The sequence below is a fragment of the Saccostrea echinata genome, unplaced genomic scaffold (genome assembly GCF_033153115.1).
Source record: "Saccostrea echinata isolate AGI-Se365-2 ecotype Australia unplaced genomic scaffold, CSIRO_AGI_Sech_v1 ptg000014l, whole genome shotgun sequence".
Classification (NCBI taxonomy): Eukaryota; Metazoa; Mollusca; class Bivalvia; order Ostreida; family Ostreidae; genus Saccostrea; species Saccostrea echinata.
The window spans coordinates 13,393,699-13,410,701 of record NW_026889763.1 but is presented as its reverse complement, the minus strand read 5'-3'; the positions used below and the strand labels follow the sequence as shown (position 1 = coordinate 13,410,701).

The 17,003-nt window shown below is 33.9% G+C and overlaps 1 protein-coding gene across 1 annotated transcript; it reads right to left on the bottom strand.

The window, feature by feature from the left end:
• Positions 1–1,354: 1,354 nt before the first annotated feature.
• Positions 1,355–9,548, bottom strand: LOC133186782 (cytosolic non-specific dipeptidase-like). Its single transcript, XM_061322088.1, has 14 exons — positions 9,486–9,548; positions 8,671–8,794; positions 8,192–8,362; positions 6,826–6,906; positions 6,432–6,506; positions 6,016–6,096; positions 5,857–5,930; positions 4,589–4,663; positions 4,123–4,267; positions 2,884–2,983; positions 2,499–2,670; positions 2,180–2,262; positions 1,820–1,986; positions 1,355–1,581 (listed from the first exon to the last, which is right to left on the bottom strand). Exons 1-14 carry the CDS (start codon positions 9,506–9,508, stop codon positions 1,537–1,539), a joined length of 1,416 nt encoding a protein of 471 aa, XP_061178072.1. The 5' UTR covers positions 9,509–9,548; the 3' UTR covers positions 1,355–1,536.
• Positions 9,549–17,003: the final 7,455 nt, after the last annotated feature.

Here is a 17,003-nt window from a genome sequence, read left to right as displayed (position 1 = left end):
ATGCTGACTGACGTTTTTCATACTTATTGTTGGGCCATTATTTACACACTAAAACTTCTACGGACTTTGCTTTTTATCCGATCATGACAACGAGCACATGGCGGGTGTGACCTGTCGACAAGGGATGCTTACTCCAACATGACGCCTGATCCCACCTCTGATGTTTTTGCTCTGCTCACAATTTATATTGGTTGAATGGACTGTGAGCTTGAATACTGTTCGTTATCTCCATATTTCATTGATAAAGTAAATAAAAATCTGACTTGATCCTCACTGAAAATAGGCGACCATTTGTCAATTTGGGTATTACATAGAAGAATAGTAATTGTATTGCTTACAAGATCCTGTAATAATTTTTTAAAAATTTTCTAGCTTGCATTTTCTCAATATATGTGAATATCATTTTGCCACTGAATACTCGTAAATTAAAGAGCTAGATTTTCCGAAAATTCTGCCATTTCAAATGCATGCGCATTTGAATCAACTATTCTTTTCGCCAATCTGTATTTATATTTTTATGAAGCAGAATTTATTCAAAATTTTCTATATGAGGAAAAAAAAAACTCTTGCCTTCGCCTTCATTACTAGATTATAGATATATCGACGACGTTTTATCAATATTAATTTCAGTCGATATATATAACCCTGTTAACTAGAAATAACTCCCAGGATGATTCATTGTTACAGTTACTCAGACCTATGACCGATTCTGACTTCCAATAATTTATCTTTCTTTAACTATCTTTGTCTTATCTTATTCATAATTTAATATTGTTTAAATAAATACATATACTGCCTCTAGAGATTGTTATTTTAACAAAATTTTATTGACAAGTAGACAAAATTACAAACACACAAATAATAATTATAACAGAATTGATATTGGGAAATATGCTGATATTATTCCCGCTCTCTACAAATATAACAAGTGAGAGTACTTAAATAAAAACCAAATAAAAATAATACCCCAAAGAAGGATTGTTTACTATTGGTGCACTATTACATCATCTGATAAAAGTGACGTCAAATCTATAAAGATGCTTGTAGAACCTATAGAACAAGAAATCCTTGTTAAGTCGCCATAATGCATATTTAAAGATAGAAGAAAATGAGAATATATAGATAATTATATCTTAGCTGGCAAAAAAGTATTGCTAAATTAAAGTATTACATCAAGCGTGAACAGATAAAAAAAAAACCCAGAAAATTCTTTCCAACAAAAAAATATAGATTTATCGTAAAAATATCGATATAAAGAAAACATAAAATTCACTCTTGTTACATGTAATTAACTTCATAAGACAATCTGAGACAAACGACATAATTCTTAATATGTGTATTTACAATAAATAAAAATGTAATTTTGTTTCATGTAAAAAAAAAAAACATACATGTACGAGAACACTCTCAGTCTGGTTTAAATACAGTGATGAATAATTTTTTTCCAGGTGCATAAATCAATTTCTGGTTAATTTTCACGACACTATATGATATCAGAAATGATTTTTTTTGTATTAAGTGTTGAGATTTTCTTCCCTATAAGGCGGCCAGTTCCATCATGTAGGCTCCCAGAACTTTGGTCTACAAAATAACAGACCTTAATAACATCATGGGGATTAAAAGGCAAATTAAAGTATTAAAGTAGTATTCTTCCTTAAGAATACATATTTCTGATATACCTGTATCTACATATCTGGTGATTTCACTAGGTCTTTCCTTCCCAAAACACATTTATAATCAACAAAAACTATTTTCAAAGTATTGGTATGCGTCTGTTGAAATGAAGTTCATTTGCATTCTTCTTTAAGTTTAAACCTACCCCCTTGATGTAGTTTGATCTGTCTATTTTCTCGTTCTGGGAGTGAGCGCCATCATCACATGCCCCTATGGGCAGAAGCATCACATTCTTTCCCGTGGCCTCTTGAAAGGTCAAGGTCACCGGAATACTTCCTCCTTCCCTCGTTAAGTCTGGTTCAACTCCAAACACTGCAATAAATATAGAATCATTGTGTCATATAAAATACAGAAAAAAGTATATAATATTCAGAGTCCAAACAATATATGTGGAAAATGCAAGGTCATGCAAATAAAAGCACTGAAAATACGAAATTCAAAACATTGGCTATTAAAATCCCTTACATAAAGGAACTATGCTCTGATTTCCTGACTGGGAAAATACCTGTTTTCATTGCTTTTCTTCCAGCAATATAGTTTGGATCATTAAAATCACTGACCCATGGCTTTGCTCCAATACAATTTATCCTGGAGAGAGTGAGAAAAAAAAAATTGCATTACTTTTCTTGAAGTGTAAAAGAATTCTTTATCAAGTTAATCATGTACTTTAGGTCATAATTAACTTGATAAAGAATTCTTTTACTTCAGGTCATTCCTTCAAAGAAGTATTGCTGTTGTGAAGGTAAGATTTGTACTCAGTTTTCCTGCAGTCAAAAACAATGTAAACCTATATCAATTTTATCAGTGTCATTTTACATTCTTACTTAATTTTGTTTGGACTATTTCTCTCACTGAATGTCTTCTGTATATGAGTGTTGACAAGTTTTTCTATTTCGTCTTGATTTTGGTCTGGGACTAGACGAATGGAGAACTTTCCAGTCACTTTCTTAGGAATCACTGTTTTAGCTCCAGCTTCGCTGAAAGCTCCCTCAATCCCTGAATAAAATAAAGTAAGATGGACATGAGGAAAACAAAGATACTTTTTCCCATCCTAATGATAAGTTTTACATAAAAAATGTGTGGTTCTTAATTTGACTTTTTATGTCTGTGAAATTTTCCAACATAACCATTGTACTTTTTATTTTTACAAAAAAGATTAAAATTTCCTATGTGGATGGAGGGGAGGGGTTAAAGCTGCAAATACCCTACCATGTATGGACAGTGAGGGGTATCTCCAACGATGCATTAAAATATCTTCCTTTTTACTGTGGATTAACTTTGTCACTCCTACATCCTTCTTATACTCATCCTACAAATGTAATACATTTTCTTTACACTCAATGTGATCAGTTATCGTGTACTCCTACAAATCTTATACTTCTTCTTTAAAAGTTATAGAGTTATTTTTACTCATTTTAATGCAGTTTTTTTTATATCCTACAAATGCAATTACAGTTATCCTATACTCCTACAAAAGTAAAACAGGTGTTCCTTACTCTTTCTGCAAATGTAATACTGTTATATGCTACCTAAATAGCTAATACAGCAATCTATCACTCCTCCTACAATTGTAATACCGGGGTAGTTATAGTCCTTTTACACTACAAATGCATTATAATTATTTGATACTCCTTCTTCAGATGTAAAAGTTATACTCCTATATACATGTATATAACACATTTATACTCCTCCTATAAAAGAATTATTTTATACTTGTACAATGGTAATACAGCTTATGCTTCAAATGTAAGATGGATACACTCATGCAAATACATACAAATGCAAATAGTGTGAACTCCTACTAATATAATTACTTATGACTTCTGATTACACAATTTTTGTCTTTACATATTACACTCTCAGTTGATTCGATACGCAAGAGCACGGTCTACGTATGTACAATTTTTAAAACGAGGTAAATTATTGACAAACAAGTTGATGAAACAAGAATTTCAGCAGTCTCGTTTAAAGTCATCATTTCGTAAGTTCTATGGTCGATACAATGACCTTGTCAGCAAATACAATTTATCATTGAGTCAAATGCTGACTGACGTTTTTCATACTAATTGTTAGACCATTATTTACATACTGAATTGTCGACGGATTTTTCCGTTATTTCCCGATCATGCAAAGGAGCACACGGCGGGTGTGACCGGTTGGCAGGGGATGCTCACTCCTCCATGGCACCTGGATCCCGCCTCTGATGTTTGGGAGGTCCGTGTTTGCTCTGCACCTATTTTGTAATGTTTAATGGACTTTTTGAGCTTGAATACTGTTCGTTATCTCCATATATTTCACTAAAAAGATATCTATCATGGATATTTTCTGATATGCCTAACCTGTCAGCTGGCTGAATTTCCTATACTGATGTTCTACTTAAAACATGAATAAAAGTTAATAATTTAAAAAAAAGATTTTTTAAAGCAGTTTTTTAGAGTTTCCACTTACAGGATCAAAATCAATGGGTTCATACATTTTCTTTTCCTCCTCTGTCAGTTTGGCCACCGAGTCGTATATCCCCGGAATCAGGATGTGGCCTTTACTATCTACCAGCGTGCTAAGGAGTGCAATGAGATCAGCCATTCCTTCATGTCTGTAGATCAAACACAAATCAAATAGGTAAATACATATGTAAATCCATGTAAATTGAAGCCGAGCTGAAAAAATGGATTTATTCAGTCTACTGGGTTTTTCATCCCGACTTTTGTTTGCATGAATATATGACCCCGGAGTAGAAGTATGAATTGTCAAACTTTGTCGGCAGTGGGGGGTGGGGGGGGGGTCATTACATAATTTTGAATTATCCACACAATTCGTTTTTTTTAATTCAACAGGAAATCAGCATATCAACAATATAATACCAAAGATATTTACAGCTCAAACAGGTAAATGTGTTATAAAATGTTTGACTCACACTGTGCCCCCAAACACACCAGAGTGAAGGTCTTTGGTGGAACATTCTACTTCCAGGAAGAAATAGCAGATTCCTCTGTAGAAAAAAAAAACAATCAAATTATCGTATGATAATTTAATAACATGTATATGAAATAATGCACAGCGTAAGTACGTTTACGCGTTAAGGTGAAATAAAACTTTACCGCATTTCCAAAAATTAATCTACATGCATCTGAATCTATATCACACAATGTGAATGAATTTATTGAACAAAACAGTCTACTACGAGGGGTGATCAACAAGTTTGCGAACTATCTCTATATACTAAACCACTATTGAGGTCGGAATGAAATTATAGTCATACACATGTTCTATAAATAGCAGATGTTATATAGTGTTTTGCTCCTTGTTTGTGACGTCACAATGTGAAAATGACGTCAATATTTAAGTGACTTGTGACTCAGTCGTACTCGAGCAACGATTGGCTGTAAAGTTTAACGTTTATCTTGAAAATTTCTTTGCAGTAGAATATGATAATTTGTACAAGGTTTATGAAGACAAAAGACTTTCCAGAAGTTAAATCATTAATTGGATTGATTGTTTTAGTGAAAAGAGGGAGATGGTTGAAAATGATGTTTGTTCTGTTGCCCAGCGAAGGCAAGCCGGGGAAAAGATGTGTCTTTAGTTGAGCAACTTGTTATAAAGATCACCAAGTTACAATTAGAAAAGTAGTTGAATATCTTAACAATAATATACAGTTTGTAATTATCAAATCCCTGAAATATTGTTTACTTTAGACTTTAAACATATGAGATATGAAAAAAGAAGGCGCCCATACTTTATCCACATTGGATAAACGACGCTCCCGAGACAGATGACTCGGGTTGTGATGGTCACCACGCTAATTCAGGGAAGGGATATCCTTATCCACCCATCCTATTGCCGAGATTTGGTCATTTCTGACAGATGGACTGTTATTGTCATAAAAAAAATAATTTGCATGGTATGAAATCTGTAGTTTTGACTCGGAAAAATCTTTCAGCTTCTGTGAACAGACCGCTACGGAGCATGTCACGTGACCGCCTGGATCACGTGATTCGCGCATGGGCAGAACAATGGCAGATGTGCATTAAAATCGGAAAGGACTTCTTTAAAAAATAATGAACACTAAAACCTCATTTTATTTCTTTTAGGGAAGTTATTCAATTAGTTCGCGAACTTTCTGATCCATTGCAGAACATGTTTCTTCGTAATCTGATTATAAAGAGAACAATTTTTCTAGCCTACCTTAAACCATAGGTCAAGCATGGCTTTTTCTTCCCCAGCCAGTAGTTGTCAGAGATGCATACAAAGTCTACATCCTACAATGCAGAGCAGTACGGTGTACTAAGTCCGTACTCAGTGCTTTTAATATCACTTTGTTGGAAACAATTTCCGGTGTATTACCTTAAGGAATATATCTTTCTTGGAGAGGACAAAATCGTCAAGACCTTCTGATCCCGTTTCCTCCATTCCCTCAAATATGAACTGTAAACAAGTATGTATCTATACATGTATGTCGCACCATAAATGGACAATGATGTTTGAGCTTATAATAATTAATAATATAATAAATAAGAGAGTTTTATAGATAACTAAAAGTCTTAAGATGGAGAAAAAGATATATGCATTTTCAAAATAAGATACAAAGTGTTACTGCCTTATATGTCATAAACCTATTCTTGGACAAAGTTCCTAAAAGTTCAATTCCTAAAAACGGAATGGTTTTAAAATATATATAAAAAAGTGCTCTAAACATGGAGACAATAATTTCAAATACATTTATTTTGATTAACAAGGTTTTGGTTAACTTGTTCCCGTACCTTGAGGTTGATTGGAATTTCCATTCCAATTTCCTGCATGGCTTCAATACAGTTCATCCAAGCCAGTACAGGTCCCTACAAGACATTTATACTGTCAAAGCTGCATCAGGTATATCATTTAGTAATGTGCCTCCTAATATGCTTATACAATAGTTTAATAATTTTTAAATTGGTTTCTCTACTTTTAGGAATGCAATCTGCATCCAACAACATTTCAAAAGAAAATAAAACATTTCAGAAAAGAGTAAAAGTTGTACAACAAACCCAACTTAATCTGCCTTGTCTACTCAATACTATTAAATTTACCAGTCATGATAATGTCAAGGTTGTCTACCAGAGTGGACAGTAGACAGCAGAAGTTTATAAAAGGTCCAGTGTCTGCAACTGTACATACCTTATCATCCGTACTACCTCTTCCATACAACTTTCCATCAATTTCTGTCAATACGAAAGGATCTGTGTTCCAGCCATCCTCCTAAACAGAAAAAAAATCCCAGAGGAAATATAAAACATTTTTTATCATTGAAAATCACATATTTCATACGTGTTATCACCCCCAAGAAACACCAGGAGAGGTCGCATATAACCTATAACTAGGGATGATGTATACGAGGGGTTATCAAAAAGTTCGTGGACTGATGCGATAAAATTAATACTATGTAGTCGTTGATTACAAAATTTATAGGGAACATAAAACAACAAAATTTGAAGAAGTGTTGAAAATTTCAGCTTGATATGTTGATTATTTGCCAAACTATCATTAAATAAAAAGGGAATTATATGATCACCCGGCGCTGTCGCCGTTTAGTTTCATGACGTCCGACAACGTCATTAATTCTCAATGCACGCTCCTTCTGCCTCAATACACATATCTTGATGAGATTCTCTGGAGTAAAGTAAAGACCTAAATCCGTCAAGTTTATATGAATTTACAATGTCATGAACTCCTGATTTCAATGCATTAATATTGTAATTATTAAATCAATACGTAGGAAAAGATCCTCTCTTGATTTTGCCACATAATTTTTCTCGTCGGCGTTCAATGTCAACCAATGATCAACGTCACTTTTCGATGTGGCTGACTTTGGACACCCTGGCTACAAATCGATATTAACCGTGTGTTTCTTTTCTTGCTGAATCTCTTTTGGTATTTAAAAACAAGTATTTTGGATGAATTTTATTTTTCTGTAACCTGTTAAACATTTTCTAAGGCTATGCCAGGTTTTCCAGGGTCTGAAACCTTATAGAATGTTGTAAAATGATACCCTACCCCCTTTCGACGTTATTTTTAACCCCTTTTTTGTTTGGACATTCAAAATAAAATTTACGATAAAATTTCATTGAATGTACAGAATGAAGTAAAACTTGCAACTTTTACGAAAAAATTGTGCCATATCACTTGAGTGAAATAATGGGATTTTCGGATGCCAAATGCTCATTTAAGATAGAGTTTTTCTAAGTTACACTCAGGTGTAAAATACGTTCTTTTCGAGGTTGCGCCGCCTGGACATATCATTGCTTACAAAAACATTAACGATTCACTAAAAAAATAAAACTTATGATTTATAGTTTATTTTACAGTTAGAAAAGATGATGCTTATTAATTGTTTAAAAATTCATTGATGTACATATAGCGGTTTTATTTTTATGGCGCTAGTCCACGAACTTTTTGATAACCCCTCGTATATACAAGAGAAACCCTTCCATTTATTTTAAAATAACTTAAGAAAATTGTGTTAGGTGAAAAATATGAAAAATACTTTTTTAGCTGGCTGTACATCCAGATGACCATACACCAGTAGTGTCTTCTTTTTGGGGTCTTTTCCCAGGGTTCCAAGAAGAATTGGTGGGAGGGGAAGCTTAGATCCATCTGGTAATGTCTGCTCTCCAATTTCAGCTAACTCTGTTGTGGCACCTATTTTCTCAAATCCCTATTGATTAACAATAAATGTTGCTAGAGATTTTTTAAAATGTAATTCAAGAGTAAAATTTTTTTCAAGTTGGGTAAACCTTTATTAGTTGACGTGACTTGAAGAATTGAAACAAACAAATTCCATCCTTCAGTACTTACTGCTAATCTGTGACTATAATTTATCTACATTTATTTAAAGTAACTAGAGATACTGTCCTTTTCAGTCATAACTTATTTATTTTCATTACATGTGTATCTACCAGATACACAGTTTGTGCCACAGAGGAAGTAATCAATATCAGATCCCTGTTGATCAGATTGACTTACAGCCTTCACCCATTCCACCATCGTCGTAATATCAGGGCGATTCTCTGGCCATGCTGACACACTTCTGATCGCCACTGTATCTGCCAGTCTCTTCACATATTTGTTTTGATTATCATCTATCTGTCTGTTAAGACAATATATTCCATAATAATTGTGTTTTATGAGAATAAAATCTTTTAATGGTTCTGTAATATGCCTAATAATACCTTGACTGTGTATGACATGAATGTTTATCACTAGAATACATATAACATTTACTCGTAAGATGTATTTATAATATTATACCACTACGATCTTTGGTAGTGATTCTCGGAAAGAATACATTTTACCAAATGAGTCTATTCTAAGGATAAACTATGTGCTAAATTTAGGAACTTCTCTGAAAAGACCTTCGTTTTATATTATAGATTAATAACCTATAAATTCAGCATGTTTTGTGTAATTTTTATCAGTAAACTTAAGTACTTTTAACATAGTGTACTCAACATTCACAGAAACCAACATCATCGCATTAATGAACAGTTCTCATGACAGTTTTGTGATCCATTAAAAACAGTGTGAGATGAAATTAGATCTTTCTTTTGACTTTTTTTTTTGCAGAAATTTGACAAAAGTATCAAAAATAAGACTTTGCTGTGTCGATTATATTTTATATTCTGTATTAATTGATTTTTTTTCTCTAAACCTTAACTTATTCCACTTTATGTAGGCGCCAAATCCATGTATGAACATGCTAAGTAACAGTAAAACTCAAAATTAAATAGCAAACAAAGCAAAGACAACGCCCTATATAATAAATAAAGATGAATATTTACTTGAACAGTTTTGCAGCTGCCATTCCTGTCACTGCTGTTTAATCTAAGGTGACAAATACACTTCTATACTATAGTATTGCAACAACGTAACCAGGAACCTGAAAGCTAAACCGAAAGTGGATTTTTTTGGATTTTTTTTTTTTTACATTAAAGCAAGTATATTTACAAAAAGTTGTAAAGTATAATTAAAAGCAAAAATCCTTTGAAAAGTTTGATGTAGAACGATTTTATTTTCAGGAAATTAAGCCTACAAAGTTACGTAATTTCATTCTATATTTGATATTTTAAGATAAAATACTGATGACTCATGACAAACCATCACGACAGAGCACTCTTTTGTATGGCATGCGGAATTAAGTCACGGAAATGAGTAAATTAGTTTATGTATTTGATAAATCCGGCTTTCATAGCGTAAACTATATAAATTATATTATTGTCCGAAGCCAACGGTTGAGGTCAACTTAACAAAATGTGCTGTCCCCAGTACCGAGAGAAATACATCCTGTTTTATTGCCAGATTACGCATTCGATTACTGTTTTATTACCTTATACTAGAGGTTCAAAGACAAAAGATGAAAAGAATAATTACAAAAGTTATGAACTAAGCTGTAATCCTGATGATGTCATAATACTACAGAGATTGGAATGGCATATTCAGTCTATAGATAGATCGCCTGACAAGCAGCAGAAGGCCAGTCAAGAGATAAAAACGCCAAAAAAAGTGAAACTGACTATAGTCAAACCTATAGCATCTTCCATGGTTTGTTGTTGAATACTAATTTAATCCAACGAGTTGTGTGTTTTCTATTCCCGGGAGACTGTTCACGGTAGCTCAGTCGGTAGAGCGCTCGCTCCGTGATCGGGAGGTCGTGAGTTCGAATCACGGCCGCGATTGACCTAAGTCAAAAAATGGGTAGCAACTGTTCCTTCGCCATGCGCTCGGCACTTTGAAGTGAAAGTTGCGGGTCCTTCGGATGAGACCTTAAAAACCGACGCCCCGTGTCACGGCAGGCGTTGGCACGATAAAGATCCCTTACTGCTCAATGGACCTGAGTGTCGAGTAAATGTCAAAATTTGAAGCCCTTTACAGCTTTATGTTGACCTCTCTATATGAGTGAAAAATTCTCGAAAAGGACGTTAAACAACATACAATCTATCAATCAATCTATTCCCGAGACTTGGCTATAAAACACGATAGCCTTATTAGGATCAATCTATGAAAAAAAAAATTCAAAAGGCGTTATAAGGCTTTTCGAAAAGGCGTAATAACGCAAAAAGGCGAAATAACGCAAAAAAGCGATATTACGCGTTTCTAAAAGGCGTTATTACGCCTTTTTAAAAGGTGTTAATACGCCTTTAAAAAAGGCGTTATTACGCATTTTCAAAAGGCGTTATTTCGCCTTTCCTCCACAAAAACATTATTACGCCTTTTCAAAGGGCGTTATTGCGTCTTTCTAAAAGGCTTTGTTACACCTTTCCAACAGGCGTTATTACACCTTTCTAAAAGGGTTATTACGCTTTTCCAAAAGGGTTATAACGCCTTTTCAAAAGGCTTTATTACGCCTTTTCAAAAAGCTTTATCACGCCTTTCCAAAAGATACGAGGGGTGATCAAAAAGTTCGCGAACTATCTCTATATTTTCAAAACCACAATTCAGATCAGAATGAAATTTGGCACACATATACTCATACATGTGTTCTATATATAGCAGTTTTATGTAATGTTTTGATCCATGTTTGTGACGTCACAATGTGAAAATGACGTCATTAGGTAGGTTACTTGTGACAAAAAATGATTGACTCAGTAGTACTCGAGCAACGAACTGCTGTAAAGTTTAATGTGTATCTTGGAAATTCCTTTGCAATAGCATATAATACTTTGTACAAAGTTTATGAAGACAAAAGACTTGCCAGGAGTTTAATCATTAATTGGATTGATTGTTATAGTGAAAGAAGGGAGATGGTTAAAAATGATGTTTGTTCTCTTGCCCAGTGAAAGCAAGCTGGGGAAGAGATGTGTCCACAGTTGAGCAATTTGATATGAAAGACCGCCAAGTTACAGTTAGAAAAATAGTTGAATATCTTAACAATAATACAGTTATTAAATCCCTAAAATATCGTTTACTTTAGAATTTAATCATATCAGATATGATAATAAGAAGGCGCCATGCCTTATATCCACATTGGATAAACGACGCTCCCAAGACGAAAAACTCGGGTTGCGATGGTCACCATGCTCATTCCGGGAAAGGATATCCTTATCCACCCATCCTATTGCCGAGATTTGGCCATTTTTGACAAGTTGACTCTTCTTGTTATAAAAAATAACTTGCATGGTAAGGAATATAAGACTCGAAAAAATCTTTTACATCTTGTGAACGGAACGCTTCGGAGCATGTCACGTGACCGCCTGTATCACGTGATTTGCGCATGGGCAGAACTGTGGCAGATGTGCATTTAAATCGGAGAGGACAACTTTAAAAAATAATGAACACTAAAACCTAATTTCATTTCTTTTATGGAAGTTATTCAATTAGTTGGCGAACTTTTTGATCACCCCTCGTATTATTACGCCTTTCCAAGAGGCGTTATTACGCCTTTCCAAAAGGCGTTATCACGCCTTTTATTTTCAATTACATGACTTCTCTATATGAGAATGGGACGTTAAACAACAAATTTCAATCAATCAATCTATTCCCGAGACTTGGCTAGAAAATTCGAAAACCTATCAGGATCAATCTATGAAGGAAAAAAAAAGAAAGTTAAAAGGCGTTATAACCCTTTTCGAAAAGGCGTAATAACGCAAAAAAGGTGTAATAACGCAAAAAGGCGTAATTACGCATTTCTGAAAGGGTTTTTACGCCTTTTTTAAAGGAATTAATACGCCTTTCAAAAAGGCGTTATTAAACGTTTTCAAAAGGCGTTATTACGCCTTTCCAAAAGACATTATTACGCCTTTCCAAAAGGCGTTATTACGCCTTTCTAAAAGGTGTTATTACGCCTTTATTTTCAAATACATGACAAACTTAGCCCATCCCGTAGACTGTAATCTTACTCTCGGGTCATGAATTTTACGATTAAATATAGGGCTAATTTCTCAAAAATATTTTAAACCTATAGTAATTAGATTTTCAGGAAAAAATATTTTTAAATATGTAATATATTTTCAATGTTAAGGACATATGCAACGTAGTTTGAACTTCATTGCCTTTTTCCCTGGAGTTGAAGAGTTCAAATATATAAAGGAACTGTGTATTACATTTTAAGAGCCATTCTCTGTAACGACTTGAACTTTTATATAGAAGCTGTGGCACGCATAGTCTCAGAATTTCTCCAAACTCTCTATGATAAAAGTCTTTGATACCGTAAACTCAAATCAGGCAGAAATTGGTTTCTACATGTCATGGTTACCATGGCAACATGTCCTAAAGTTTGAAAAATGGCATTTTTCAACATGCTCAGAGTCCCACAGTTAACGTTTGCAGCAAAGCAAACAAGTAGCAATGATTGTTTCTGAAAGTTGAAGGCCTGATGTCTTAAATGCATGATAAACATGTTTGGTAAATCAACTATTACATACGTTACTATGGAAACAAAGAATTCAAAAGTAATAATTTTGCTCATTTAATTTTACAAAATCATACACTTAAGAATAAAAAAAAAATATAGGTTGAAATGCAAGCAAATTATAGACAAAAGATCCTTGTAACATATACCAAGGAAGAAATATGATATTTCTTATAGGTTAGCAATGGTTGCCATGGTTTTAATACCACAAAGGGATTTTAAATTTACTCTCTTAGTGTTTTAGTCTTATCCTATCTTTTTAAAAAGCATATTTCTATATAACTAATGATCAATTTTTGAAGACGTTCATGTGACACTAATTTTAACATTTCAAAAAATTCAAATTCAATTCTTTAAATAGAGCGTTGCTATGGAAATAAGTCGAAAAAATATGCATAAAAATCTGAAAAATATTCTGTTTCCTTGGATACGTACCCTTGGATATAGATTCCCAAAACTTTTATGATTGAAAATTATGAACAATAAACCTGACTTTAAATTTTGACTGCCACCCAATCTCTAACTGGATGCAAAAAACTGGCACATAGGGTTTAATATTGATATAAAATTCACAAAATCGAACATTTTCCCTTCTTGGTTACCATAGCAACAGTGTTGTATTTTTCAACAAACTTTATCAATATTTGATATTCAACTTTAGTTCTACCAGATAAGTACTATTCAAGGTGATTCAAATAATATATTTCTTGAATAAAAGATAAGTAAATTCCAAAGGCAGCAAAAAAAAATATCACTTTAAACAACTGGTACATTGTTTCCATGGTTACACTCCAAAGTAACAATTAATCCCAATTTTTCTTATGTTTTCGGTGTTGCAAGGTCCTAGGGATGTATTTGTGCCAGTCATGAATTTTATTGTTTTTCCTGAAGATAGTAGCATTAACCCAATCTAAGCAACATATTTTGCATGGTTACACTGTGTTACCATGGCAACCATGAAAGTTATTTTTAGAATAATATTGCCAATACCTAATTTCTTAAGGTCAAATATTTTTATTGTTCTTTCTTCGGTTGTTGATTGAGTTTGATCATTTAACATCTATCATTAGTGAATATTGAGCGTTTTTCTGCATTTTTCAGCATCTAAAATGTATTCCAAATGTACCCATGGTTACCACTTTCTTAGAGATAAATTCTAAAAAGTTTCTTTATAGCATAAGTGGCAACAAGGTGTCAGGTTTTTGTGAGAATGGTTTGTTTGTTTTTCTTAGTCTTTATTAAGGCTTAATAAAGATTCAAAGTAGCTGAAAAGCTCAATTTTTCTAACTTTTCTGGTTGTTACCATGGCAACCAAGACACATAGCAACGAAATTTTATTTGATATATGTTTCTGGTGTCAAGTTGTAATAATGGGCAAAGTTTCATCAAAATCGGTGACCATGCGTGGCAAAGAAGTTTAAGTGGTTACAGAGAATCGCTATTAAAGTCTATATATATATGCTGTTGTAAACTTCTTCAAAAACAAGTTTGGATAAGCAAAACATCTAGAATACTAGCATATGTTCAGTAATTTTTTGTATATTTTCTTTGGATTATACAAGAATTTTCATAAATTGATTACCGTTCACGGTAGCTCAGTCGGTAGAGCGCTAGCTTCGTGACTGGGAGGCCGTGAGTTCGAATCTCGGCCGCGACTGACATAAGTCGATAAGAAATGGGTAGCAACTGTTCCTTCGCCTTGCGCTCGGCACTTCGAAGTGAAAGTTGCAGGTCCTTCGGATGATACCTTAAAAACCGAGAAAAACGGCAGGCGTTGGCACGATAAAGATCCCTCACTGCCGAGTAAAGGTCAAAATTTGAAGCCCTTCACCGGTATATGGTGACCTCTCTATATGAGTGAAAAATTCTCGAATGGGACGTAAACAACATACAATCAATGAATCAATCATCAATTGATACCTTTTCAAAATCCCTGGTAATGCATGCTGATTTTTTGTCTACGACTATAATCTTAAATAAAGAATATCTTGAAAAATTATTAGTAGGCAAGGTACGTTGCGTATTTTCTTAAACCAACTTAGTCCATATCTGATGCCAGACACCTCTTCCAAGGGTCATGGATTTTACAAATTTGGATGAAGGCTTCTTGCTCATTATACCAATGCAAATATTTTGCCTGCTATTTTATAAATATTTTCAAATTCTGATATGAATTTCTAATACATGGCTAGCAAAGCCCGAAGCTGCTTCTGCCTATATCCTGGATTTTCACAAGAAGAGTGTTGACTTCTCTAAATACGCATGCAAACAGTTTTCTGCAAGATGTGCAGGAATATTGAAATTATTTAAGTTGGCTTTGATTCAATCTTTCATATATTTATTAATATAAAATAACGCCTTTCCATTTTTGGATATAACGCCTTTTCAAACAGGCCGGTAGTACGAGTGCGAGGGGGGAGGGGGCTCCACCACCCCACTTTTTTGGAGAATAGTCTTGCTATAGTTTAAATATAAAAAATTCATTGATTGGCTGCTTGATCCCTGGGCATTTTGTAGCAGTATGGTTAAACTCTGCCAAATCATTGCATTTAAAAAAAGTTTTACCGAAAAGTTAGAAAAAAGATCCCCCTCGAGTTTAGGCAGTTTAGCTTTTTTCGGGGGGTGGTGGGTGGTGGTGGTTTGGTTTATTTCTTGTTTTTTGTCTGCTTGTCAAATTTTTGGGAGGCTGCCACCCCCCCACCCCCCCCCCTCAAAAGCACGGGCCTGTCAAAGGCATAATAATGGCTTTTCAAAAGGAATAATAAAGGCTTTTGGAAAGCCGTAATTATGCCTTTTGAAAAAGTGTAATAACGCCTTTTTGAAAAGCGTAATAACCCCTTTTAGAAAGGCGTAATAACCCTTTTAGAAAGGCGTAATGACCCTTTTTGGCTTTCAAAACAAACTAACTCAAGTGAAAGGTTAAGGATCTTAGGGAGAATCCCTTTACAACTTTTTAAAGGTTCCCGGGAAAGGGAAAATTAGCTAACCCGAACTTTTTTTTTTCATTATATATTGATATACGGGGTTGATAATCAGCTATTATACCCCTTATCTTTGAAGTGTGGTTTAAATCATTACTAGGGAAAGGTAAAGGACCCCTAGGACTACCATTTCTCGCTAACAAAATGGGGCTGTAGTGGTACCACCAAGTGGTGCCAAGGTTGGGGGACATATTTCATGCATTCATTTTGAAACCATCTTTGGCTATAAAACAAACTAACACTGGTGATAGGTTAAGAACGTTAAGGAATATCCCTTGTCAACTTTTTGACAGGCTCCAGTGACTGGAGGGGGCAAGTTTGCCCACCTGAACTTTGTTGTTTTTCACATTGTCTATTGGTATACGGGTTAAAGGTCACAAATTATACCCAATATCTTTGAAGTGATCATTAAATGATATTTGGAGAGAAATAAGCATTTCCATAATACCTTATTTTACCCTAGTTATTTACATTATTTTTATTTTTTCTAAAGTAAATCAAAGGTTATTCTTTAATAATGTTTTTGCAATGAATTCAACTTTTCACATTCTCTAATTCTTTTAAGCATACGATATTTTTCCATTTCAAAAGGAAAAATTGCTTGTATGTTCATTTATTATTTGCACATTTACTTTACTGGTATAAAGTTTATGAAATATTGATCTCATTACCTCTAAAACAGTTGAAGAGTTTTAAAATGTTAACTTAAGCATAAGTATGTACTAAAGTAACAATAGTTAACTATAGTGAACATCGTTCATTTATTTCTATATCATTCATGGCCACCAGAACACATCAACATTGAGGAAGTCTAGATTACCTTAGGCCTTATCAGGTTTTGGAAAGGTCTGCTGTTAGTTACTTTACCCAAACTTTTGTCATATGGATGAAATGTTGGTTCCGTTCATGAATCTGTAAAAAGTCCATCAAACAATTACTGGTGCATAGTAGAAGACTTTATTTCACGCCTT

Excerpts from the sequence above, each read along its gene's own strand:
- LOC133186782 (XM_061322088.1), bottom strand. The coding sequence starts at position 9,508 with ATGGCAGCTGCAAAACTGTTCAA. Across the intron at positions 2,984-4,122 it reads AACCCATTGATTTTGATCCT|GATGAGTATAAGAAGGATGT; the intron begins GTAAGTGGAAAC and ends TTACATTTGTAG. Across the intron at positions 1,582-1,819 it reads GATCAAACTACATCAAGGGG|ACCAAAGTTCTGGGAGCCTA; the intron begins GTAGGTTTAAAC and ends GTTATTTTGTAG.